Below are 25,259 nucleotides of genomic sequence, written 5' to 3'. Positions count from 1 at the left end.
GAGGGGAACCCACCCAAAAAAAAGACCCAAGCAAGCAATGGGGAAAAAAAAAAACAAGGGGGCACCCGGATTTGAACCGGGGACCTCTTGATCTGCAGTCAAATGCTCTACCACTGAGCTATACCCCCGCTGCCACGATCAACTCGGCCGGTGGCTACAGGGCCAGGCGGTCGGGCTGTGTCACCCCCGTGGCTGCAGTGCGTATACACACACACACACACACGCACACACACGACCCCCACGCACCCCCATCTCTCCCGCCCCGCACAGCGCACACTCACAATGTCCCCCCCCCACTGCCTGCAAAGGCGGGGGCGCACAAAGGCAAGATCCAGCCCCCACACCCATCCCCGGCTGAGGCCGAGGATGGGGGGGGGACACGGCTCCAGCAGCCCCCAAACCCATCTGCAGAGCGCAGGATGGGGCCAAACCGGGAGTTTTCTGCACAGCCAGGCGGCCCTGCACCCCACCGCAGGGCTGGGGGAGCGCATGGCCATCCCCCTCCCCCCCCAGAGCTGCCAGGGCTGGGGGGGCCCCGGGGGTTTGGGGGAGCAGAGCGGCTGTGCGGGGCCCCCGTGGCGCTGGGGGGGATTAGCCGGAGATGGCAGCGTGGGGGCAAGTGCCCAGCGGGAGACGGATGGGGGGAGCAGCCGCGATTGCGACCGGGGAGCGAGGTCAATATTTGCTCCCTAAGCCGCTGGGCAAACGCGGGGCGAGCGGGGGGCGGCGTGCAGGGACGGATCCCCGCGGCCTGGACCACGGGGAGAAAGGAGGTTTGGGGTCGCCCCGGTGGTTTTCCAGCCACCGGTCCGCGGTGTCCCTTCGCCGAGCTGCCCCCATTTCCCTGTGTCACCCCTCAGCCCCACCGCCTGCCTTTTTACAGGTGGGGAAACTGAGGCACGAAGGCAGCGAGGATCGCCCAGGGCAGCAGAGTCTCAGAGCGGGATACCCCAAGGGAGGGTGAATCCCTGTCCCTCCCCACAGCAGGATAACTCCCTGGAGCCCAAAGGAGGGGAGACCCTGGTGCACCCCCCTCCCAGCGAGCCACCACCTCCCGCCCTGCCCTGGCCACCCTTGGGGACAAAACCCACCTGGAGCATTGCCGCAGCCCCCGTGCCACAGTCCGGCAACTGGGAACCAGCCCTGTGGTGGCTCTACCCGCTGCAAAGTGTATTGGAGAGGTCGGGGGGGGGAGTGTGGGGTGGCCCTGGCTAAGCCCCCCCGGGTGTTTGGGGACACGGTGGTGACATTGTCTGGGGGATGCGCCCAGGGGAGGCCATTTGCGGGTTTGCCCAGCGCCGGGGCCAGCTCAGCCGGGAGATAAGGGCCGGGACAGGCAAACACCTCCTTTGCAAAGCCGTTAGGGAAGGTGCAAAGCCCGTCACCCCCCCGGGGGACATGTGTGTGGTGGCGGGGGGGGGGGGACGGGGACACACACGGACGGATAGATGGGCCATGTGCCAGGGAGGGGGGGGGCACACACGCAAAACACAAGTCCGATGCCAACCTTGTGCCCACCGCTGCCCTTCCTGGGGGGTCACAGCGTTTGCCCCCCACCACCACTTTCTGCCTCCCCCTTGTCCCCGCATCCCACTCTCCCAGGAAAAGCTGGGGGGGACAAACCCGGGAATCGATGCCGGCTGTTGCAGGGAGCCGCCGGTGCCTGGCAGGGTGCTGGCACCCCCCGAGCCATGCGGGGACCCCAGGGGCTGGCGGGGATCCCGGGGAGGGGGGGGGCGGGGGGCGCTGGAGCCCCCCAGGCGCCGGAGCCAGACTGCTGGCGGGGGGGGGGGGGCTGTTTACTTTGGGGCTGCGGCACCCAGCCAGGGGAAGGCTGGCAATTATGTTAATCCCTTAACCCCTGATTGCCTCCTCCTTCCCCATTAGGTGGGCAAACAGTTTTAGCAGCGGGGGACAAGATAGGCCATGGGCTACATAAACCCCAGGCCCTGGCCACCCAGTGCCACCCGCCAGCAGCATGCCGATGTCCCCAGCCGTCCTCTGCCTCCCGATGTCCCCGGCCACCCTCTGCCTCCTCGCTTCCCTCCTGCCCCTCGCCTCCGGCTACCTCTGGGCCTGGATGTACTCCTTGCCCCAGCACCTGCCCCACGAAGCCACGCTGGGCAGAAGCGCCGGCCCCGGGGACAAACTGGACGAGGTGAGTGGTGGGTGGCACCCCCCGGGGTGGGGGTTCCTGGGGGAGAGGAGGAGGAGGAGGAGGAGGATGGGGTGCCATAGCAGCAGGGGTGGGAGCAGGGATGGGCGCCGGGTTTACAGGCAGGGGTGGGAGGTGGGTTTGGAGCAGGGTGGGAGCAGAATTTGCAGTGGGGGTTGCAGCAGGGGTGGGTGCAGGGGGTGGGAGGGGGGTTTGCAGCCGGGGTGGGAGCAGGAGTGGGATGTGAGGGTGGGAGATGGGGTGGGATCTGGGTTTAGGAGCAGGGGTGGGTGCCCAATTTGCAGCTGGGGTGGATGCGTTTGCCTTGGAGCTGCGGCAGGGCAGGGCTGGGCAGCTGTTAGCGTGTGTTAGACCCCCCCAACACCGGCTCAGACTTGCCCCCCCCCCCCCCCAAGTTTAGGCAGAGTCCCTCCAAGGCAAACACATGCAAAGGGTGGGAGCCGGGGTGGGTGCAGAGTTTGCAGGCAGGGTTGTGGCAAGGGTGGGTGCAGGGGTGGGAGCCAGGTTTACAGCCAGGAGGGGGGCAGGGGTGGGAGGCGGGTTTGCAGCAAGGGTGGGTGCAGAATTTGCAGTGGGGGCTGCTGCAGGGGTGGGTGCGGGGGCGGTGGATGGGTTTTCAGTAGGGTGGGCGCAGGGGTGGGTGCAGAATTTGCAGTGGGGGGTGCTGCAGGGGTGGGTGTAAGGGTGGGAGGTGGGTTTGCAGCAGGGTTTGCAGCAAGGGTGGGTGCAGAATTTCCAGTGGGGGGGTGCTGCAGGGGTGGATGTGGGGGTGGGAACCGTGTCGGCAGCCGGGACGGCAGCAGGGGTGGGCTCTGGGTGCAGAATTGGGAGCGGGGACGATCCCGGGGGGGGGGGCGGCGGGGCCGGGCGGGGGGGGCCGGGAGGGAGCGCGGGCGCGGCGGGCGGCGCCGGGCGCTCCAGTGGCGCAATCGGTCAGCGCGCGGTACTTATAGGGCAGTACGCGGAGCAATGCCGAGGTTGTGAGTTCGAGCCTCACCTGGAGCAGGATTTTTACGGGCTTCGGCAGCCGCTCTTCCTTGTGTATCCCTGCACCGGGTTTTCTTTTCCCGAGAGAAAACCCTGGAACCCCTGTCCGGGAGGGCTTTCCCGCCGGGACGAGTGTCTCCAGCTTGGCAGAGCTGCTCTCAGCCTTCAACCCACCTAAAACCTTCCCACCCCCGGCCCTGTTTCACTTCCTAACGTGCAAACAGGCAGTTTTTGCCCCGTGCTGCTGTTTCTGGCCGGGGATGGGGTCCGGGATGGGGTCTGGTCCCCTGAGGTGCTGTATGTCCCCCATGCAGGTGACGGCGTGCAGCCCGGCCACCCCCTGCGCCCACGGGCACTTCTGCGATGAGCACTTTGGGCTGTGCCTGCCCCGGCGTCCCGCGGGACAGTACTGCCGCCGCGACACCCACTGCGCCCACGGCCTCCTCTGCATGTTCGGGAAGTGCCAGCAGCCCGTGCCCGACGGGCAGGAGGGTGAGCAGGGGTCGGGGAGAGGCGGGGACACAAGGGGCAGCCCCCCCCCCCCCCCCAGCCTCAACCCTGGGAACTGGGGGACGCGATGATGATGGGGTGGGTGCCGACATCCAGCATCCCCCCCCCCGCGATGGGGCAAAGCCAATGGGTGCTGGGCGCATCTAGCCACATCCCTGTCCCCCAGCCCGGGGACATGTTGGGGGTCACCCTCCCTCTCCCCCAGCCTGGGGACAGAGTGGGGGTCCCCCCTTCCCTAACCCCGCTTTCCGCCCCGCCAGGAGCCCGGTGCCAGCGGGACGAGGACTGCGGCGCAGACAGCTGCTGCGCGCGGCAGCACGGCGAGCGGGTGTGCCAGCGGCGGCTAGCGCTGGCCCAGAGCTGCCACGTCCCCCCCGGGGGTCTGGCCTTCAGCATCAACCAGGTCTGCCCCTGCCAGGCCGGGCTGGTCTGCCGGGCCACCGCGCCAGGGCGAGAGTGAGTATGGGGACCCCCGAGCTGGGGGAGGGCAGTGGGGGACACCCGGGTCCGGATGGAAACGGGGCTGGGACCGAGGTGCCACCGACGTCCCCGTGTCCTCTCCGCAGGAAGGCGTTCGAGTACTGGCCGGAGAAGAGCGAGTGGAGGTGCCGGCAGCCCTGAGCCGGCAGCGCTGTATTTATTCCCTGTAAATAGCGTGTCCAGAGCCGGCCAAGCGCCGAGAAACCCGGCTGAGCGCCGACGCTGAGCCCGCCTGCTGCCGGCGCCCGTCACCCCAGCAGCGGGGCGGCAGGAGCCCCCCTGAGTCCCACTGCGGGTCTTCGCCCCTTCCCAGGAGCCGGGCAGGTCCCAGCTCCGTCCCCATCTCAGCCTCACTGAAGGCCCACCCCAGGAAGAGACATGGGGGTCACTGCAGAGCTGAGTTGTGCACGGTCTCAGCGCTGGCCCCGGTCGCTGCGGCCCCCATGCACGTGTGTGTCCCCCCCCCCGCGCAGACCCCCACCAAGCACAGCCGCGGGGCAGGTCTCACTGAAATGTTTATTACAAAGAACCAAGCGAGCGGGGCGAGTCCCCCCACACACCAACGAGAATAAATAAATAAAATACACTTTGTTGGGTCTTTTAAATAAAGTTTGTGGAGTGACATAAATACGGGACGTCCCTCTGCCCGCGGGGGGGCCCACTGCCCGGACCCCGGCCGCCGTGGGGGCGAGCACTGGGGCAGGTGGGTCTCAAAGCACTTGGCAGGCAGTGACACCGAGTGTGTGTGTGTGTCCCCCCCCCAAAAAAGGGGAAACTGAGGCACACAATGGGCAGAGGCAGTTTGGCAGCGGCAGAGCTGGGTGCCCCCGCGCCCCCCCGACCTGGGCTGGCAAGGCTGGTGGTCTGGGTAAGGCAGTGATCCCGGGGACCCCCAGCATCACCCCGGGGGGGGCGGGGCAAGGGGCTGCCCCATAAGTGGGGTGAGCCCATCCCCACGGTGAGGGCTGGAAGTGGGGTGTCCCCACCCCACCATGGTGTGGTGACCCCCGCAGAGGTGGGGGGAGACGAGGGACGCTCCGGGGCGGGCGCAGGAGAAGGCAGTGCCCCAGGGTGCTCGGGGGGGGGGGGGGGGGGCAAAGGCAGCCCTGCCGGGCAGGGGGGGACAGACAGACAGGCTCACGGACGGACGGACAGACGGACACAGCTGGATGGGGCGAGAGCGGACAGGCACGGCGGGGGGGTTGGCACAGGGGGGGCTGGGGGTGGGAGAGGCAGGACCCTGGCGCTGCCCGGCACACCCCGGTGGTCCCAGGGAAAGGGGGGGCAGGGGGCGGCACAGGGCCCCCCAGGGCAGAGGGACCCTCTGGGTGCTGCCACGGCTGCGGCAGGCCAGGGCTGGGCAGCTGTTAGCATGTGTTAGACCCCCCCCAAAACTGGCTCAGATTCCGCCCCCCCCCCCCCCCAAATCCAGGCAGAGCCCCTCCAAGGCAAACACATGCAAACTGCCCCCCCACCCCGGGCAGGCAGCACCCCGGGGGCGGGGGGGGGGGGAACAGCCTGGAGCACCCCGAAGCCCTGCAAACACCGCACACGCATGCACCCCCCCACCACCACCACCCCCCGATGCTGGGGGGGGCTGTGGGGCGCAGCCCTGCAGGGGTGCAGTGCCGGGCTGCAGGCACTGGCTGGGGGCGCGGGTGCGGGGGACGGACCGCTGGCAGGGACCCCCCCCCGCCTCGACTGCCACCACCAGCTCAGGGGTCCCCCTGCAGCCGGGTGGCAAACAGCACCATGGAGAAGCGGGGGCACCCGGGCCGGGGGGGGGGCAGCCAGCAGGTGAGGGCTGGGTGGGGATGTGGCCCCCCAACCCTGTGCCCGGGGGACGGGGCCACCCCGGCTGCGGGCAGAGCCCCCGGGGTCCCCTTTGGTCGCTTGCTCTCCCTGCGGGGCGGGGAGGGCCCGAGGCACCGTGAGATGCTTGGGGGGGGGTGGCTGCAGCAGTTGGAGGGGGAAGACCCCCCCCCACACCGAGGAGCGGGGCAGGGGGAGCCCATGGGGCGAAGCGGGGGCTCCCCACGGCACGGTTGGCCACGCTCCGGGGGGGCACAAAGGCAACCGGTGGGGGTGTCCCCCACCCCAAAGCCAGTGCTGGGAGGGGGGGGGGCCATCCCCTGCCTGCACCCCCTCACCCTAACGGATGTAAACGTCCTGGCCCCAGCCCTCCACGTCGCTCTGCTCGAGGGTCTCCGGCGGGTCGGGGCCATAGCGGTCCTGGCCCTTGGCTCGGTGCTGGTGGCCGGGGGGGCCACGGGGTCCGGCACGGGGGGGACCCGACGGCTCCTCATCGCCGGGGTCCGTCTCGATGTCCATGCAGCAGGAATCGCCGGGCTCCGTGCCGGCTGAATCCCGGCTGCCCGGGGTCTCCGAGTCAAAGGTGTCCTGGCGGGACAGGCTGCGGGGGGCCGGCCGGGCGGGTGGCGGGGGGGGGCGGCCCTGCCCGTGGCCCCCCACCTCACCCGGGCCCTGCCGGAGGTGGCCGGGCTCCCCCTCGCGCGGCGGCTCCCCGGGCACGAGGTACGGACCCTGGTTAGGAGAAGCAACCACACCGTGCAAGGAGGGACGGACGGACGGACGGGGGGGTTAGTGGGGGGGTGGGTTAGCCGTGGGGGTGGCGGGGGGCACATGCGCTCCTGCCCAGCCTGGCCTGCCCGCACCGCACCGCTCACTCAGGACACGACGGCGGCAGGTCTCAGCCCGTCGCCAAACGGCACCGGGGATGGGGGCGGGGGGGGCGGGGGGCAGGAAGGGGGTGATGGGGATAGGGTGGGGGGGGGAAGAGCAGCGCAGGGAGGGCTGCGGGGGGGGGTGGGGGGGGTTGGCGCGGCAGCAGCGTCCCGCTCGCTGGAAAAATTAGCGACAGACAACACAGGACAGACGTCCCTCCTCTGCCTCCTGCCCCGGGGGGTGCTGCGGCCCCCCTTGGGCTCAGCACCGTGAAGCCCACGGTGGGAGGGGGGCTCTGCACCCCACTTCCAGCCACCCCTCGCCCACACCAGGACACCCGGTGAGCCCTCGGCACCTCCGTGGCCCCCCCAGAGCTCCGGAGAGACGCAGGAAGGGGGACTCTGGCACCCCGGCAGCCCCCAGGGAGGCACAGAGGGTACCCCCATACCCAGGGGGTCTTGGAGGGGGCAGATTCCTGGGGGGATCCCAATCCCCGGGGGGGGTCTGGGCCTGGGATGGGGCACAGACCCCCGGGGGACCCTGACTCCGGGATTGGCACCAGTCCCAGGCAGGGAGCGGATCCCCAGGGCTGGTTCTAGGGATGGCCCCAATCCTGGAGGTCCCCAGGGTGTCCCCGATCCCAGGGGTGTCCCCAAACCCGGGGAGGGGGAGCAGGTCCCCGGGGGGGGGGGTGTGATCCCAGGGACGGTCCCATCCCAGGGGGCTGCAGCTCCCCAGGGTGGCCCCAATCCCAGGGGTGTCCCCAAACCTGGGGAGAGGGAGCAGGTCCTGAAGGGGGGCGATCCCAGGGACGGTCCCACCCTTGGGAGACTGCAGCACCCCTGGGGGTGCCACAGGTCCCCGGGGGGGTGATCCCAAGGATGGTCCCACTCCTGAGGGGGGGGGGGCCGCAGTTCCCCGGGGCATCCCCAATCCCAGGGATGTCCCCAGCGGTGGCGGGGCTTGGGGGTGGGGGGGGGGGACGGGGACATCCCCGCTGCCGTCTCACAGCGCGTGCTCCTCGAGGGGCGTGGGGGGGCTGGGGGTGGTCTCGGTGCCCCCGCGCCCCCAGAGGCCCAGGTTCCTGCGCAGGGAGGTGAGCACCTGTACCTGGAGGTTGGAGACGGGCGCGGGGCTGGCGGCCAGGGCGGCCGTGGCCATGGTGCGGTTCAGCAGCGGGTTGGGGGGGTTGCTGCTGGGGGGGTGCGTCGCCTTCCAGTAGGCCTCCAGGTACTCGGCCAGGTGCTCGCAGGCCTCCTCCAGCTGGTTCTCGTCCAGCACGATGTCGAACATCTCCTGGGGGCAGGAGGAGGCCATGGGGCAGGGCGGGGCAGGGCGGGGTGCCTGGACCCGGGGTGGAGCTGATGGACCAGGGCGGGGCCGATGGACCAGGGCGGGGCTTATGGGACAGGGTGGGGGTCAATGGGACAGGGTGGGGCTACTGGACCCAGGGCAGAGCCTACGGGACAGGGCAGGGCCAATGGGAGAGGGCAGGGCCACTGGACCCAGGGCGGGGCTACCAGACACAGGGCAGGGCTACTGGACACAGGGCAGGGCTTCTGGACCCAAGGTGGAGCCTATGGACCAGGCTGGGGCCACCGGACCATGGTGGGGCTACTGGACCCAAGGCGGAGCCTATGGGACTAGGCGGGGCCAATGGACCAAGGCAGGGTCAATGAGAGAGGGTGGGACCACTGGACCCGGGGGGGGCTACTGGACCCAGGGCAAGGCCAATGGACCCAGGGTGGAGCCTATGGACTAGGGTGGGGCCACTGGGACAGGGCGGGGCTTCTGGACCCATGGTGGGGGCAACAGGAGAGGGCGGGGCCAATGGGACTGGGTGGGGCTTCAGGGCCCAGGGCGGGGCCTGTGGTCCCTGCTGGGGTGGTGGGAGGAGCCTGCAGGGGCGGGGCCTCTGACATCACTGCGGTGGTGGGTGGAGACTGGCCACGAGGGGGCTACAAAGGGGTGGAGCCCTGGGGTGGAGCCCTGGGGTGGAGCCCTGGGGTGGGGCAGGGCGGGGCACACTCACGGGCGGGCACTGGGCCAGCTTGTCGGATGCCACCATCTGCACGTTGAGGTGCTTGGCCTGGGACTTGCCCCGGGACTTCACCAGCCGCTGCAGCACCTGGGGCAGGAGAAGGTGGCCCGGGGTGGCCGCAGGGACCCGACCTGCCACCGCCCGGCCCCACCCACACCCCCCCGGCACAGCCCCCCATCTGCCCCGGGGTCCGCGCCCACCTTGGGGGAGGTGATTTTGATGTAGACGATGATGGGGGCCAGGGACGTCTTGGCCAGCTGGGCCGGGTGGTTGATGGTGTCGGCGTCCAAGGCCACCAGCTGCAGCGTCCGGGCCAGCTCGAAGATGCGCTCGGTCTCGCTCTGGACCTCGGCTGCCAGGGCAGGGAGAGAGCAAGGGTCAGGGGGACAGCGGGGGGGGGACGGGAGGGCACGTGGGGGCTGTGGGGACAACCGTGACAAGGGGAAGGGGATGGGGACAGGACCAGGAGGGGTCTTGTACTGGGACTTGGCCACTCCAATGTCACTCCACACCCAGGGACGGGGGGGTTCCCTGCAGAAGGGAGGTGGCAGAGGGCTCCCAGCGCTGGCACCGTCTGGGTGCGGGAGGGGCAAAGCCCCCCCCCAGACCACACGCACTTGGGGAGGGGGGGTCAGATGGAGCTGTGTGACCAGGGTGTCCCGGGCCCCCAGACTCTGCCGAGGTTGTCGGGGTGGCCGGGCTCCGCGGTGCCCCAGAGCCTGGTCACGGCCAGGCTGGGAAGGTGGGGATCCAAGGGGACACGTCCCCCTCTGCCCCCCCCACCGCGGGCAGGGGGCTGCCAGGGGTCCCGGCGGGTCCAAGCTACATACCCAAGACATCTGTATCAGGAGCAGGGGAGGAAGGAGCAGCGCGGAGGGGAGGAAACCCAAAGGAAAGGAGAAAGAGGAAAGGAAAGAAAAACACAACAGAGAGAAGATAAAAGGGGAGGAGGGGGAGAGAGACTGAGTCAAACCGGCCGGGGGGGTGGGCGCAGGGCCCCGGCCCCCCCCCGGTGTGAGTCACCCCATGGTGGCGGACCCCCACGCGTCACCCCCCCGAGCTGTGCCCCGGCGCGGGGGGTACGAGCACCCCGGGACGGACGGGCTGGGGGACGGGAGGCTGCGGGGCTGATACAGATGGAGGCTTGGGGGGTGGAGGGGGGTGTCACGCTGCCCGGCCGGGGTGGGGGGTCAGCGTGGGGCGGCCGAGCCGCCTTACCCAGGCTGGAGCGCGTGCTGGAGCGCTCGATGATGGTGTGCTTGCTGGGGTTGTTCAGGACGGAGCGCTTGGCCAGGGAGATGTCGGCCGTCACCCGCGTGATGGAGATCCTGCGAGACGGAGGGGGCACGAGCGGGTGGGGGCAGCAACAGTGGGTGCAAACCGCCTCCTCCCCCCGCCCATACGCAGCCACCTCCCTGGGGGGCAGAACGGGACCCTCCTTCCACCCCCGTCCTCCCACCCCACGCACGGGGCTGCCCGCAGCTGGAGCCACAGCACTCCTGCTCCTCGGGGCAGAGATCCCCCCCCGACGGCAGGGACCATGGGGCAGGGCTGAGGGTCCCCCCACGAGTTTAGGGGTCCCCCCATGGGGTTAGGGGTCCTCCACGGTCTTAGGGGTCCCCCCGTGGTCTTAGGGGTACCCCCATGGGATGAAGAATCCTCCATAGGGTTATGGGTCCCTCCACAGGATTAGGGGTCCTCCATGGGGTTAGGGGTCCCCTATGGGATTAGGGGCCTCTCCATGGGGTGAAGGGTCCCCCTGTGGTCTCAGGGGTCCCCCCATGGAGTTAGGGGTCCCCCCGTGGGATTAGGGGTCCCCCCGTGGGATTAGGGGTCACCTTGTGGGATTAGGGGCCTCTCTATGGGGTGAAGGGTCCCCCTGTGGTGTTAGGGGTCCCCCCATGGAGTTTAGGGGTCCCCCATGTGGTTAGGGGTCCCTCCACGGGATTAGGAGACTTCCATGGGTTAGAGGTCGCCTACGGGTTTAGGGGTCACCCCATGGTTTTAGGGGTCCCCCATGGTCTTGGGGGTCCCCCCATGGTTTTAGGGGTCCCCCCATGGGGTGAAGGCTCCCCCGGCCACGCAGCCGCCTGTCTCACCTGCCGTCAAAGCGATGCTTCAAGAAGTCAAAGAGGGCTTTCTGCATCATGTCCGTGACCTGGGGAGGGATGGAGGGAGAGCGTGGGGCCAGGGTCCCCCCTGTATTCCCCCTGTATCCCCCACCCCCGTGCCCCCCATTTCTCACCTCGTAGCCCTTCAGCGACGGCCCCACCAGGATGATGGGCCGCATGGAGGGCACCACGTCGTACGGGGGCACGTGCTCGGCCTGTGGGGCAGAGCGGGGCATTAGCAGGGCTGGGGGGGGGGGGGGGACGCCGGGGGGACGCTCGGCTTCGCCCCTGCAGGGGCAGCTCTGGGGCTGGGGGGGGGGGGGGCTGCAAGCGGGGGGCACCCCATCCCCTCCCCGCGGGCCCTCCCGGGGGGGGTCCTGACGCTACTCACCGATTTCTGCTTCTGCTTCGCTACGTCCCGAGAGGCCGCACGGGGCCGGGGAGGGGGGGGCGAGAGAAGACAAACAAGGCATGCGTGTTATCCGCGGGCGTGGGGAGCGGGGGCACCGAGCTGGGCTGGGGGGGCTGGGGATGTGCGTGTGTCCCCGGGGGGTACCCCAAGGGATGTGCGTGTGTCCCCCCCAGGGGCTGCCCCAGGGGATGCGTGTGTCCCCCCCCGGGGGCTGCCCCACGAGCGTGTTTCACACGAAGCATCGCCCTGCTTTTTGGTTAATTTGGGGTAAAGGGGGGTCTGAGGGGCTCAGAGAGCGGGGGATGGGGGGCAGCGGGGGACAGCTTGGCCCCCGCAGGGTTGTTCGCCCCCCAGAAGCCCTTGCAGCCCCCCCGCCCCGGGCTGTGGTTGCGCCCGAGCCCCCCCAGCTTCTGCCCAGTTTGGGGGGGAGGAACAGTCCATTCCCATCCGCGGGGGGAGGTGAGACACCGGCCGTGCTGGCACACACCATGCGCACACTGGGGGACCCCCGGCCACGGGGGCGGGGGGGGCACAGGCTGATCCATTCAATGGACCACGGGGGGAGGCAGCCACGGACTGATCCATCCCATGGACCACGGGGGGAGGCAGCCACGGGCTGATCCATTCCATGGACCACGGGGGGAGGCAGCCACGGGCTGATCCATCCCATGGACCACGGGGGGAGGCAGCCACGGGCTGATCCATCCCATGGACCACGGTGGGGGGGATGCAGCCACGGGCTGATCCATCCCATGGACCACGGGGGGAGGCAGCCACGAGCTGATCCATTCCATGGACCACGGGGGGAGGCAGCCACGAGCTGATCCATTCCATGGACCACGGGGGGGATGCAGACACGGACTGATCCATCCCATGGACCGCGGGGGGGATGCAGGCACGGGCTGATCCATCCCATGGACCACGGTGGGGGAGATGCAGCCACGGGCTGATCCATCCCACGGACCACGGGGGGAGGCAGCCACGGGCTGATCCATCCCATGGACCACGGGGGGAGGCAGCCACAGACTGATCCATCCCCTGGACCACGGTGGGGGGGATGCAGCCACGGGCTGATCCATTCCATGGACCACGGGGGGGATGCAGACACGGACTGATCCATCCCATGGACCACGGGGGGGATGCAGCCACGGGCTGATCCATCCCATGGACCACGGTGGGGGGGATGCAGCCACGGGCTGATCCATCCCACAGACCACGGGGGGAGGAAGCCACAGACTGCCCCCCCCCGGGCTCATGGGGGACAGCCCCGCTGCCCCGTCCCCTGCAGACGCTCATGCCCATGCTGCGGCGCGGGGACACGCCGTGGCGGCGCAGGCAGGTTGCTCGGGCAGCGCGTGGCCCCCGCCAGCCCTCCCCAGCAGTGTTAGGGCAGGCAGGGTGCAGCAGGCGAGCACGGGCCGGCGGGTGCCGTTACCTTCCTAAAGAAGGGGATGCGCTTGTTGTGGGCGGGGGGGGTGGTGACACTGCTCACGCTACTCTTAGGGGAGCGGTGGGTCTCCATGGCCTCCTCCTCCTCTAACTCATCGGGGTCAAAGGCAAAGCTAGGCATGTCCAGGGCACCTGGGGACGGAGGGGCAGCCGGAGCCGGGGAGAGGGGAGGGAGAAAAGAAGAGTGATAATGGCGATGGAAGAAGGGAAAAATGGAGATGGCGGGGGGGGCCGCTGGGAAGAGCGGGAGGGTGGTGGGGATGGGAGGGGGGAGAAAGAAGGGAGAGGGGGTCCCCAGGGGAGGGGGGGGTGCACCCGCCTGCCTGCAACCGGGGGCGGAGGGGCCGGAGCTGCGGACGAGGCGGGGGTTTACCCAGCTGGGGGGAGGAAGGACCCCCCCGGGCTAGACCTGCCCCGCTCAGGCCAGGGGCTGGGGGGACCCTGGACACCCTTACCGCTGGCCGGGGGGGTGGGCCGGCGGGTCCCCGTCACCACATCGCCCAGGCTGGAGCTGGAGTTGTCCCCCGATTTGCTGGATGGGGAGAAGCACAGAGAGGGGGACGGGGGTGAGGGTGGGATGGGGGGGGCCATGGGGAACCGGGGGGGTCGGGGACGAGCCTCACCTCGAGCTCAGGCGGTTCTGCCTCATCTTCTGCTCCTGCAGCAGCCGCATGTTCTCCAGCTTGACGGGGCTGGGGATGAAGCCCACCTCGCAGCCCTCCTTCACCAGCCGCCCGATCCACCAGTCGTTGTTGTACTTCTGCGCCGGGGAAAAGGAAAAGGGGGGGGGGAAAACACCTGAAACCCCCAAATGCCCACCCCCAGGGCTGCCATCCCCAGAGCGACCCCAGTCCCACGCCCCCCTGCCGGTCCCCCCCAGCCCGCTCCCCACCTCCTTGATGTGCAGGAAGTCTTTGGGCTCGAAGCAGATGGCCATGCCCTGCACCGGCATGTCGTCGCTGGCGGATGGGTTGTAGCCGACGTTCGTCCGCACGGCAAACGCCACCGGCTTCGTCTGCCAACAGGAGAGGGCTCAGCATCTTCCTCCCCGCCCCAAAACTGCAGAGACCCCCACCCCCCCCTCCAGCAAGAGCAGGTCCCCCCTCGGGCCAGGCAGGTGCTGGTGGAACCGGCTGGGCAGCAGGGCTGGCTCGGCTCCGATGGGCACCGCGGTGCGGCCACTCGCCGGAGCTGGGCTGGGGACACTGTGGCCACAACACCCTGGGAGCTAATGAGGGGCTCATTAGGTAATTGCCCTGGATCCACAAGCGAGGTGCGATGCGTTCTCAGCCAAGGCAAGGACCCAGGCATTCCGGCTCCCAGCTCCACCCAGTAGACCCCACTGCCTTCCCAGTGCCACCCAGTGATGCCGAGACCACCACTTCAGGGGACAGGATGCCACGGGGATGGAGAGCAGGGGTGAGACCAGGGGGGTCCCCGTGCCGGGGGTCAGCCCCTTCCCCCAGTGGGTCCCATCCTGCCAGGGCCGGGGGGGTGGCAGGGGTACCTGCCTGCAGCCGGGGGGGGGCGAGGGCAGGCAGGGGGGTCTCCAGCCCGGCTCTCCCACCTTGGCTTTCTCCAGCTGCGCCATGGCCTGGCGCTCGGCCTCTTTGCGCAGCGCTTCCCGGTCCTCCTCCAGCGACACATCCGAGTCCGAGGGGCGGCTGGTGTAGGATTCCGCCGAGCCCTGGGAGAACAGGGAGAGGAGTCAGCCTGTGCCATCCCCCCACAAAAGTGGGGATCCCAAGCCCCACACCCCACCCCACAGCCGTCCATTGCCCCCAGGACACCCTCGCTAGGGCTGGTGCCCATCATCATGGCCTCTGGGCACGCTGGGGACAAACCACCCCATGAAAGCTGCCTCCCCCCCAAGTGGGGCAAATCCTGCTCGGTGTCATCCCGGCGGGGTTACGGCAGGCCGAGGGCCGGCACAGCTGTTCCCACTGCTCCGGGAGGGAACGTGATACCGAGCCGGTGCCTGCTCCCATCCCGCTGCCGACGGGCCTCTCGTTAGAGGTGGGAAGGCAATGAGGACCCCCCCATGCCCGCCCGCCGCCCCCCAGCTGTCCCCGACCCGAGGGGAGGCCAGTGGGGACATCACCGTCCCCCCCCAAGGGGTCCCATGGCAATGTGGACAGGGCGCTGTGGGGTGACTCGGGGTCACCCCAGGACAAGGCTGGAGCTGGGGTGGGGTGGGAGACCCCCTGCTCACCCCCCAGCCCCTGGGGCCAGAGACTGGGCGGGGGACAGCGGGGACACCCCGGGCTCCTCCAGCCCCAGGGCAGTGGGTTCTGTGGGGGACGGCGAAGGCACCAACCCCCCCCCGGGGGGTCTGCTCCCCCCCAGCCCCTCTATAATCCCCTAAACCCCAGCAGAGCCCCCCAGGAGCCCCCATCCCCAGTTTGCCCCGTCCTTTCCCAACACCAGGGAGGTGGGGGCCGCTCTCCTTTGCACAGACCTCTACCCCCAGCTGTGGGGCAGCAGCCCCCCAGGGGACCCCCCCTCCCCAAAAGCCATGGGGCAGAGATTGGCTGCCCCATCTCCCGCTGCTGTTGGGGGTCTGGCCCTTCTTGAGCCCCCCAGCCCCATGGTGAGACCAGAGGGGCCTTTGGGAGGGTCACCTGGGGTCCAGGCACTGTGCCCTCACCCCACAGACCCCCATGGGTCCCACCAGCTCCTGGGACCACCCTCTCCAACCCCCCCGGAGCCAAGTGGGACGCTGCACCGAGGGCAGAGCCAGGACGGGAGGGTGCTGGGGGCCGTGTCCCGGGTGCCGGGGGGCTGCGGGGCTGAGGGGGGGGATGCTCACCGGGGCGGCGGGGTGGTCTTTGCCGGCTATCTCCATGGTGGCAGGGCCGGGGGCGAGTGGGTCGGGCGCTGGGCTGGGGCACCCGTGGGTCAGGTTTCAGCCCTGGGACGTTCGCAGCCGCCCCGGGTATATTTAGCCCGGTGCCGGGCAGGGGGTGGGGGCCGGGGGGGGGCCGCAGGGGCCGCTGCCAAGGCAGCAGGGTGGACAGGGCTGGGGAGGGCGGCTTCGATGCCAGCTGGGCGATGCCAGGGCTGTGTGCCCTGCCTGTCACCCCAGGAGGGGCAGGGAACCCCTGGGGGGGCTACAGGACCCCAAATGCTCCCAATATGGGGGGGACGACTCCCCCCAGCACCCACCGCAGGGCAGAGGGGGGACGGGGGGCACAGCCGGGTCTGGCTCAGCCATCGCAACGCTCGCACTCCCCCGAGACTGGGCTCGGTTACAAACCTGGACCCCCACCTCGGTCCTTGGGGGGACAAGGACCCCCACGGGCAGGCACATCCCCCGGGACCCCCCAGGACAGCTGCTCCCCCTTCTCACCTGCCGGACGAAGCTGTTGGAGGTGGTGTCGGACGAGGTGCTGCCATCCGAGCGCTTGAAGCGGCTCTTGCGCTTGCTGTACTTGCCCTGGGGAGAGGGGGGGGGGGCAGGAGGGGAGCGCTGGAGCCCCAGGACTTGGGGGCAGCTCTGACCCCCCAGCCCCAGCTGCCAGGGATGCTCCATCCCCCTCCGTCCCCACCCCGCGAGCAAACCCAGCTCCTGGGGGACAAGAGAAGGGAAACTGAGGCAGGGACCTGGCATCGCCTTATCCGGGCGGGCTGGATCTCCAATCCCCATGGGGAGGAGAGGGGGCTGGTGGGGCTGATCGGATTTGGGGGAGAGCCTGGCTGCAGCCCCCAAAATCCATGCCCCCTCCCCCAGCCAAACCAGAGCCCAACCAGTGCCCTGGGGAGGTGGCCGCTATGGGGGGCACCCCATGCCTGCCCGTGTCCCCACACTGCCACCCCAGTGCCCAAGCCCTGCACACGCGTGTGCGTGTCCCCCCCCCAAGCATGGGCACGCTCTGTGTAAAGGAGTGCACACACATCTGCACCCCCGTGCCCACCCCCGCCAGCCGGCACCCACCCTGAACCCCAACGGGACCCCCCCACTTCCTCCAGTGTCTCTTGCTGGGGTGGACTGGGGGAGACAGGGATGCCCCAGTGCCCCCCCTGCAGCACCTCCTGCGGGTGGGGGGGATATCGGAGCATGCCCGGGGGGGGGACGAGAGGCTGGGATATGCCGGGATGAGTGTGACTGTCACCCCCCCCTTCCCGGTGTTGCAGAGGGACAGCTGGGTCCAGCTGCCACCCAGCCCAGGGATGGGTGGTCTCCACGCCGGGCAGCACCGGGTATTTTTAGGTCCTTCGCCCCCGGTCCCCCCCCCGGTCCCCCCCCCCATCCACCGTTCGCAGCAGGGAATGGACGTGGCTGGGCTGAGCGGTGAAGGTCCCTGGGGTGGGGACGGTGGCCCCGTTGCTGGTGGGGGGTTCACTGCAGCCACCCAGGGACACCCCACCCCCCCCCCCCCGGAGGTGGGGGAGAGACACCCAGCCCTGCCTGGCTGGATGTGGCCAGGGCCTGTGTCTCCATCCCCCGTCCCCCCCCCAAAACTGTAACCCCAGCTGGTCGACGCTCCCCAGGTCAGCACAGAGGAGGAGGGGGGCTGTCCCCATGGGGGTGTACAGGGGGCGGGGTGGGGGGGACACACGACACAGTACCCAGCCAGACCATGAAAATGAGCTGCTCCACTGGTCCACGGTGCCCCCCACCCCACTGGGACCAGCTGGGGGCACATCCCTTTCCTCCCCCCCCCCAGGGTGAAAGGGACAATCTGGGGGCGGGGAGGGGGGACACCACCCCAGCGGAGTTTTCCCAATTCCTAAAAGTTTCCCGGTGCGCACAACACCCCATCGCACCCACCTCCCCCCCCGACCCCGGGGTGCTCCGGGGGGGCAAACCCCGAGGTAGGGGGAGCAAACCCCGAGGCGGGGGGGAGCAGTGACACAGCAAGCAGCACAGACACCCCCGCCCTGCTCCATGCACTCCCCAAACCTGGGGGCTGGACACCCCCCTCCCTGGGATGCTTGGTGTTGGGGGGGGGGGACGACTGCATTTGGGGTCCCTCCTGGGGTAGCATGGTCATGGGTGGGGGACACTGTGCTTTGCATGCTGAGGCGGGGGAATCACCACCGTTACGGGGTGGAGGGCTCGGGATGGGGGAATTGATGGGGCTCACCCCCCCCACCCCGCCCCGCCATGCACCCTGGGGCTGTGGGCGATGGTACCGCTGCAGCCTCCCCCCAACACACCGTCCCCCGTCCCCAAATTCCCGGGGGTGTCACCTGGAGGGTGGCGTTGTCAAAGACGTCCATCTGGATGTCCTGCGTGGAGCTGTAAGGGGTACGGGCCATGCCGCCTTCCCGCACCATGGAGCTCGCCGGGGTCGGCGGGTTTTGGGGTGGGGTGGGGGGACGCACACACACCCCCCGAGAGGGACAAGACGATGACGATGACGATGGAGCCCAGGCCTGGCCTCCGCCGTACCGGCCCCCGCGGTGACGGCGGCCCCGGCGTGCAGCGAGCGAGAGGAGGAGGAGGAGGAGGAGGAGGAGGAGGAGGAGGAGGAGGAGGAGAAGGAGGAAGGAGGAGTGGGGATGGCGGCAGGGGGGGACGAGGGATGGCGGGCAGCCGCCTCCGCCGCTCCCACCGCCTTCCCGGGAGGGATGGGGGATGTGCCCCCCCCCCCTCTTCCCAGGTAGGGTACCCCCAAAGCGACTTTTTCCCCTGGGGGAAATAGAGGGGGGGGGGTGATGAGGATTCCCTCTCCCCAAATGGGGGGGGCACAGCGGTGCTCACCGCGGCTTGCACACCCAAGCCTTTAGCCTGGAGCAGACTTGCTTGCTGGGGGGGGGAGGGGGACCCCAAAGTGAGATGGGGGGGTACACAGGGCCCCCAGCCTGTTCTGTGGCTTGGGAAGGGGGGGGACATGCAGGGACAGCTGTGCCCCCAACCCCAAATGGGGCTCTCTGGATAAGGCTGCCCCTAAAACTCCAGCTTCTCCCCCCCAGACCCTCCCCAGCTGGGATCCCCAAAGCCTCAGAGTGACCCACCCCCCCCCCACCCCCGAGCCACTCTGCTCCCCAGGAACATCCACCCCCCCACCCCCCCCCAACCCATCTGCATGCCCCATGTGAAGCATCCAGGGAAAGCATCCGGCAACCCTGCGGCAACGGGGGGAACGCCCGGGGCTGGTGGACCCCACGTGTGGTGGGGAAGGGGCTGCACTTGGCCCCCGCTGCCCCCCTGTGAGGCTGCAGCTGCCCCCCAGGGACCCCAGCACCGTCCCTGCCTTCTCCTGCCGGGGGTCCGAGGGGCAGACCGCGCGTGCTGCTGGGCGAGGGCCGCTGGCAGCCTGCACGGGTGCTGGCATGTGCCGGGCAGGACGCGACTTGCCTCTGCCCCCTCCCCAGGGAGCCCCCCGATAGCCTCCTCCCCAGGCAGGACCCGGCTGAGACCTCCCGCACTCATCTCATGGCAACTGCGCCACAGTAGCCGCCGCTGCCGGCTGTTGGAAAGTTAAAAATTCCTTGCCCCCTCCCTGCTCCGCGCCAGCGGGTCTTTTCCTGCTCCAGTCCCAGCTCCCGCAGCTGTGGGACAATGCGCTTGGGGAAGCGGGACAGCTGACGCCACATTTTCCATTATTAGCCCCCATCCATCACCTACGACGGCACCGGCGGGCGCTTGGTGGCAGCCGGGCAGGTGGGGAAGGGAATTTTGGAGGGGGACGAGTTGCCCAAGGTCACGCAGGCTGGCACCACCGACCCCGCGACACCGAAGCCCCCACCGTGCCCAGCTCTGTGCCTTGTGCCTGGCCAAGCTCCGGGTGTCGGGGCTTCATCCACCCCCAGCACCAAAGCCTGCCCACCTCCCGCTTTGCCCCCCTTGCCCAGGCCTGGGCCACGCGGCCGACGCAGGAGCATCGGGGGGAATGCGGGGGGAGAAGAAGGTGGCGGCGAGGGCGTTTTGGGGAGGCAGCGCCGGGTGCCAGGGCAGAGGCAGCGGGGGCCCTGCCAGCGGGGAGCCTGCCCGGAGGCGGAGGGCGAGCGCACCATTCCCAGGCAGCTGCGTGGGAGCGTAACGCAATTACTGCATCTCCCTCTTCCCGCTGACGGAGCTGCTCGGCTCCCCGGGCTCCCCCCCCTCGCTGCTGCCTGCGCTGCCAGGGGCACAGCCCCCCGCGGGGGCTCACCGGTGCCAGCTCTGCCCCTGCTCCTCGGCGGGCACAGAGCCACGGACATTCCCGTCCAGCGCGGGGGTGGGACAGCGTGGGCAGAGGAGGGATGGGAGGTCTCTCCGGACCTCTCTGGAGGGGCTCGTGCACCAGCAGCAGGATTGTTCCCCGGGGTTGAAACCTCTCCTTGAATTTGGGGCCAGATCCGTCTCCTCATCCCTACCCTCCCTGGAAAGCACAGAGCGCAAGGTGACGCTTCCACAGGGCTCAGGGACACGCACCCCGTGTCTCACACTCACCCTCCCGTCTCCAGCCCACGCAACCGGCCAAAAGCTCTGGAGGACGTCGATTTCCAGCGGCAAAACCCCGGAGCCGGTAACTAAAACCCAGCCACTCTCCTGTCTCAGGAGCCTCCAGATTTTGCGATTTGTTTTATGAAAATGATGAGTCAGTTTTTAAACAGCAAAAGCCTGTGTTTATCTGTGTTTTTCTCTCAAAATGAACCAAAAATCTGTTGCCACCGGCTCCTCTTCTCACGCCATATGTTAGACTCTGCTACGGCCGCCAGATTCAAAAAGGAGCCGTTAGCATCTTGTCTTGGGTGTTTAACGAGGCGCCTTGGGGGGCCTTCACTCTCCAACCACTCGCAACCTTCAGCGGTCGAAAGGAAGGAAGGAAAAGAATTGCTGCAAAATGATGAATTTGGGCGCTATTTAACACTGGGGTGGTTAAAAAGCAACACTGTCGCTGCACAAGTTTGCTTTAAAGTGGGAATCGAGTCACAGAGAAACCCCTGTGTTTTTAGGCCAGTTACAATCTATACGTTACGATTTTGCAAGTTTTCCCTTCTTCCAGGAACTCATCACCAATCTGTTCCTGGAGGGGCTCCAGCACTTTTCTGGGTCGTTTCTCTGACGCCAGGGACGCCAGTTGCCACCAGGCCCGTTTCAAGCTCACTACGGCTTTTTCTGGGGAGCCGCTTCTGGCTGGGAGAGCCACGAGATGCCGCTCAGCCTCGGTTTTCCAGCTGCAAACGATGCCACCGGCACGTCCAGACCTCACTTGTGTCTTTGACTGCAAATTGCTGGGAAAGGAAAATGCTTCCTGCCAACGCCAGCCCTTGCTGCAGCCCTGTTACTACCTGTATTAACAGGTTACTTCATCACAAAACACAAGTGCCCCCTTTTCTCAGCAGCGCCACGACCCAACGACCGCAAATGAAGTGGAACTTGATCCACATGCGGAAATGAAGCAGGACGCCAGCTCGCTGCTCTCCTGCACCAACCTCGGGACGTTCACGCCACCCTTTAGGGTGACTTCTTGGGAAACAAGGAACGACCGCAGGTGAACGCTGGAGAAACGGACATCCCACTTTTTACTAGGAAAAAGCAATGGGATGACGCTGCCGTTAAACTCTTCCCAACCTACGGCTGCCTGAGTAGGGTGAGGAGGGACAACCTGTGCCTGGTTTTCCTGGGGCACAACGAGGTGCCTGAAGCGGGGCTGGGGACAACCTCCTGCCGCCCCTGGTGTGAGGGGAGGCCCGAGGGGCCTGTGGGCCCGGGTGTGAGGGGAGGCCTGCGGGCCCTGGTGTGGGGAGAAGCCTGTGGGCCCTGATTGCAGGGGGAGGCCTGTGGACCCTGGTGCAGAGAAGGGCCTGTGACCCCGAGTGCGGGGAGAGGCCTGTGGACCCCGGTGCAGAGAAGGGCCTGTGACCCCGAGTGCGGGGGGAGGCCTGTAGGCCGCCCGTGTGAGGTGAGGCCTGCGGCCAAGGCAGGCCTTGCACCCCTGCCCGCCCCACGCAGGCCCACCGGCGGGGAGGGGGCATCTCCCCAGCTCCCTGCAGCCCCCCAGCCTGCCCCTGACCCCCAGCTCCGGCGCAGCGCCCCCCAGTCCCCCCCAGTTCCCCCACCACCCACGTGCCTCCCGCAGCCTCCCCGACGCCACCGCGCATGCGCCGAGCCCGCCCGGCCCTGCCCACGACGCAGGCGCGGGCTGTACCACCCCGCGGGGCCGGGGGGGGGGGGAAGCGAGGTGGGAACGGCGTCTCTTCTCCGCCGTCGCGAGCTGGGTCCGGTTCCGCGTCCGCCCTCTCACCCGTCTCACCGCCGCGGCTCTCCTCTCGCCGCCGTTCGGGCCACCCCGGAGCCGCGGGGACGGAGCGGGGCGGGCGCGGGGTGGTACGTGCCGGTCCCCGCGGCGCTGGCTGTGGGCGGGGCCGCGCCCGCCGCCTCTTCCTCTCCGCCCGGCCGCCGCCATGAGGTGAGGGCCGCGTTTCGTTGTCCCCCCTGCCGGCCCTGCCTCGGCCACCGGCGGGGAGTGGGGGCGACCGGCGGGGTGGCCTCAGTAGCGGGGGATGCCCCGCCGCGCTGTGGCGGGGCTCTGGGCCCTGTGAGGCGGCTGCGGCCTCCTCCGGCCTCGGGGGAAAATGGCGGTTGGGCCGCGCTGGGGAGGGGGCGAAATGGCGGCCGGGGCCCAGGCCCAGGGGTGCGGAGGGAGGGAGGGGAGCGCTGAGCGGGGCTGGCCTCGCTGCTCGGGGGCCCTGTGGCCCTTGGCTGGTCCCCCTTTCCCCGTCGTGCTGTTCCAGCAGCGCGGCCTGCGCCCGGCGGGCTCCCTGGGGGCTGTCCCGGGCCTGGAGGCCGTCCCGGCCGCGGGAGGGAGCGTGGCGCTGAGCCGTGTGCGTGGTTCATCCCCAGTATGCTCCGGCTCCAGAAGAGGCTGGCCTCCAGCGTCCTGCGCTGCGGCAAAAAGAAGGTCTGGCTGGATCCCAACGAAACCAATGAGATCGCCAACGCTAACTCGCGTGAGTGGTCGTCTCTCGCCCACGGGGCCCTGCCGTGCGCCGCTCGCGTTGCCCGGTGGAAGAGGGATGGGTTAGTGATATGGGAAGAGGCTTTTTGACTAGTTCCGTACAGCAATGAGGCTGGCTGAGGTAAAATTCTGGCATTTGAGCAACTGCTTTGCACTTCAAAGTGGAAATGAGTCCATCGGCAGGACTTGCAAAGCTCCACAGTGCACTGACAACAATGAGTGCGGGTGTTCTTGGTAGCGAGTTTAGTACGCGGTGTCCTGTGAGATAGCTAGTGAGGGGTGAATGGTAGGGTAAAAGAGCAGCTCCAGTAGGATGAGAGGCTTTGGGGGAAGGTCTGGCTTGTCCTTTGCATTGGAACCTTTCCATACAGCCTGGGTGTGAATCTGTACTTGCCTAATGTGTTCTCTCGTTGCGCATAAGGTGTTGAACATGCAGTTTCTTTCCACAGGTCAGCAGATCAGGAAATTGATTAAGGATGGTCTGATCATCCGCAAACCTGTCACCGTTCACTCTCGTGCCCGATGCAGGAAGAACACCTTGGCCCGCCGGAAGGGCAGGCACATGGGCATCGGTAAGCGCTGGCTCCCAGAAATGTCTGTTTTGCATGGTATGGGGTCCACCTACAAGCTTATATTGGGCAATGGTCTCCAAGAGTCTTGTGACAGGGCCTAAAAATACATAGTTTGTATGTCAATAGTTTACTTATTGAAGTAAAGAGAAGGATTAAACTCTCCAGCAAAAGCGCTTTTTCAACTTGCAGAGATTTGGCCTCATTCTCTTCCTGTTTTCCCTCTCTAGGTAAGAGAAAGGGTACGGCCAATGCTCGTATGCCCGAAAAGGTGACCTGGATGAGGAGGATGCGAATTCTGAGGCGCCTGCTCCGCAGATACAGGGAGTCCAAGAAGATTGACCGTCATATGTAAGCCTGCCGTGCCGCGTCCAGCTCTGGGTCGCGTCTCCGCACACTTAGATACCCCTGTGTTGCTGTATGCAGCTTCTGCAGCCAGCTCCTCGCTGTGCGGCTGGGTGAAAAATAAATCCTCTCCAGGACGCACAGCTCCGGAGAGCTGCTCCAGAGTAATCCTGGCAGTTCTCCAGACAAGCCCTCTGCCTGCACAGAGGAGGGAAGAGGCAGCGCAGGAGCTTCGGAGTGACCCTGCTCCTCGCAGCCACGCTTGCGTGTGTTGCTGCTCTATGCTGGGAGGGGTGCAGGGCACCTGGAAGCTGCGCGGTGGTTTGATCTCCCGGGTGGCCTCATTGACAGTCCGTTCCGTTCCGTTAGGTATCATAGCCTGTACCTGAAGGTCAAGGGCAACGTGTTCAAGAACAAGCGGATCCTGATGGAGCACATCCACAAGCTCAAGGCAGACAAGGCTCGCAAGAAGCTCTTGGCGTAAGTGCTGCCTGGCTGTTACGCTTTGCTCTTGCAGTTTGTGGAATCAATTTTCTTTAAATAACTCTACAGGCAGGTAATTCCAGGTGGCTGCTGCCACTGGTGGCTCTGTCTGGAGCCCTGGTGAAGAATCAAACCAAAACTGGGTAGGGCTGGCTGGAAGCAGAGAAATGGGTGATCCTGGCAGAGCTTGGTGCGTTCCACCGCAGGCGTAGCAGATGGTGGTTGCCCATAGAGCTGTAAACTGGTAGATCTACTGATCCAGCCACTGGGATCTGTAAATGATTGACAAGGGGAGGTGAGGAGGCGTAAGAGCCAATGGATTTCAAAACGCTGCTGGGTGCTTGGTGAAAAAGCCGGTATCTTAACCTTGGTGTCTTATAAAGCTGTGTGCCCCCAGCCAGCCCGAATGGGGCAGCCCCTGGAGCCAAGAACCCCTCGGGGAGGGCAGCAGGGCCCGGTGTCCTTCCTCGGGGCTGAGCAGGACCACGTTGGAGCTGTGGGTGGCCCATGAGCACTGGGGCAAAGCTCACTTCAGCGGCTGGTTGGGTGGACCAGGCTCCTGTAGAGCGAGAGGAGACCAGGGCTGGTTAAAGGCTTTTTTCAAGGCTGTTTGAGGCGATTCCTGCGCATTCATGAACTCTTAACTTCTTGCAGCGACCAGGCCGAAGCTCGCAGGTCCAAGACCAAGGAGGCTCGTAAGCGCCGTGAGGAACGTCTGCAAGCCAAGAAGGAGGAGATCATTAAGACCCTCTCCAAGGAGGAGGAGACCAAGAAGTAAATGCTGGCTGTCTTGTGTACATAGTGTTTTCCATCCACAAGTGGTCAATAAAATGCCACATCCAGGACTCCTCCCACGCAGGCTTGCGCTCTCGCTCTCTCCGGGGTTTCTGGAACCGGGAGGGAAAGGGCTGGGGTAGAGCTGCCGTCCCCCGTCTTGGTGCTGGGTCTGCTCTGCTTGTTGGGAACTGAGGGAGTTGGTCGGGCGGTTCCTGGTGTGAGGATGAGCCGGGCTGGTGGCAGGGGAAGGACACGGGTTGGAGCGAGTCGGTTGCAGGCTGCGGAGGGCAGCGCCGCAGGCAGAACCTGGTTCCTGCGCCGGCAGCGCCTCTGCGTGCAGC

At 67.6% G+C, this 25,259-nt stretch overlaps 3 protein-coding genes and 2 non-coding genes across 6 annotated transcripts; 3 read left to right on the top strand and 2 right to left on the bottom strand.

Moving 5' to 3' along the window:
* Positions 1–56: 56 nt before the first annotated feature.
* Positions 57–128, bottom strand: TRNAC-GCA (transfer RNA cysteine (anticodon GCA)). The gene has a single exon. It is a non-coding gene; the product is annotated as a tRNA-Cys (tRNA).
* A 1,850-nt stretch (positions 129–1,978) lies between these two features.
* On the top strand, positions 1,979–4,294 carry LOC128919511 (dickkopf-related protein 3-like). Its single transcript, XM_054224807.1, has 4 exons — positions 1,979–2,158; positions 3,478–3,655; positions 3,934–4,129; positions 4,240–4,294. Exons 1-4 carry the CDS (start codon positions 1,979–1,981, stop codon positions 4,292–4,294), a joined length of 609 nt encoding a protein of 202 aa, XP_054080782.1.
* Positions 3,091–3,181, top strand: TRNAI-UAU (transfer RNA isoleucine (anticodon UAU)). The gene is given in 2 exon segments: positions 3,091–3,128; positions 3,146–3,181. It is a non-coding gene; the product is annotated as a tRNA-Ile (tRNA).
* A 356-nt stretch (positions 4,295–4,650) lies between the features above and the next one.
* CACNB1 (calcium voltage-gated channel auxiliary subunit beta 1) lies at positions 4,651–18,283 on the bottom strand. 2 transcript variants are annotated; one of them, XM_054224691.1, is made up of 14 exons: positions 18,045–18,283; positions 16,201–16,287; positions 14,419–14,538; positions 13,744–13,866; positions 13,475–13,611; positions 13,307–13,383; positions 12,838–12,983; positions 11,125–11,205; positions 10,979–11,037; positions 10,098–10,207; positions 9,080–9,231; positions 8,871–8,966; positions 7,949–8,134; positions 4,651–6,697 (listed from the first exon to the last, which is right to left on the bottom strand). In XM_054224691.1, the coding sequence occupies exons 1-14, from the start codon at positions 18,129–18,131 to the stop codon at positions 6,305–6,307; spliced, it is 1,854 nt and encodes a 617-aa protein (XP_054080666.1). In that variant the 5' UTR covers positions 18,132–18,283; the 3' UTR covers positions 4,651–6,304. The 2 variants fall into 2 exon arrangements, with proteins under 2 accessions (XP_054080666.1, XP_054080667.1); XM_054224692.1 differs by lacking the exons at positions 16,201–16,287; positions 18,045–18,283 and adding an exon at positions 15,661–15,780.
* A 3,754-nt stretch (positions 18,284–22,037) lies between these two features.
* On the top strand, positions 22,038–24,995 carry RPL19 (ribosomal protein L19). The gene is made up of 6 exons (XM_054224653.1): positions 22,038–22,195; positions 22,630–22,736; positions 23,194–23,316; positions 23,544–23,664; positions 24,028–24,138; positions 24,796–24,995. The coding sequence occupies exons 1-6, from the start codon at positions 22,191–22,193 to the stop codon at positions 24,917–24,919; spliced, it is 591 nt and encodes a 196-aa protein (XP_054080628.1). The 5' UTR covers positions 22,038–22,190; the 3' UTR covers positions 24,920–24,995.
* The last annotated feature ends 264 nt before the right edge of the window (positions 24,996–25,259 follow it).

The sequence above is a fragment of the Rissa tridactyla genome, chromosome 19 (genome assembly GCF_028500815.1).
Source record: "Rissa tridactyla isolate bRisTri1 chromosome 19, bRisTri1.patW.cur.20221130, whole genome shotgun sequence".
In the NCBI taxonomy this organism is placed as follows: Eukaryota; Metazoa; Chordata; class Aves; order Charadriiformes; family Laridae; genus Rissa; species Rissa tridactyla.
Note: the sequence above shows the minus strand (reverse complement) of the source record. Positions and strands in the feature narration are given on the sequence as shown.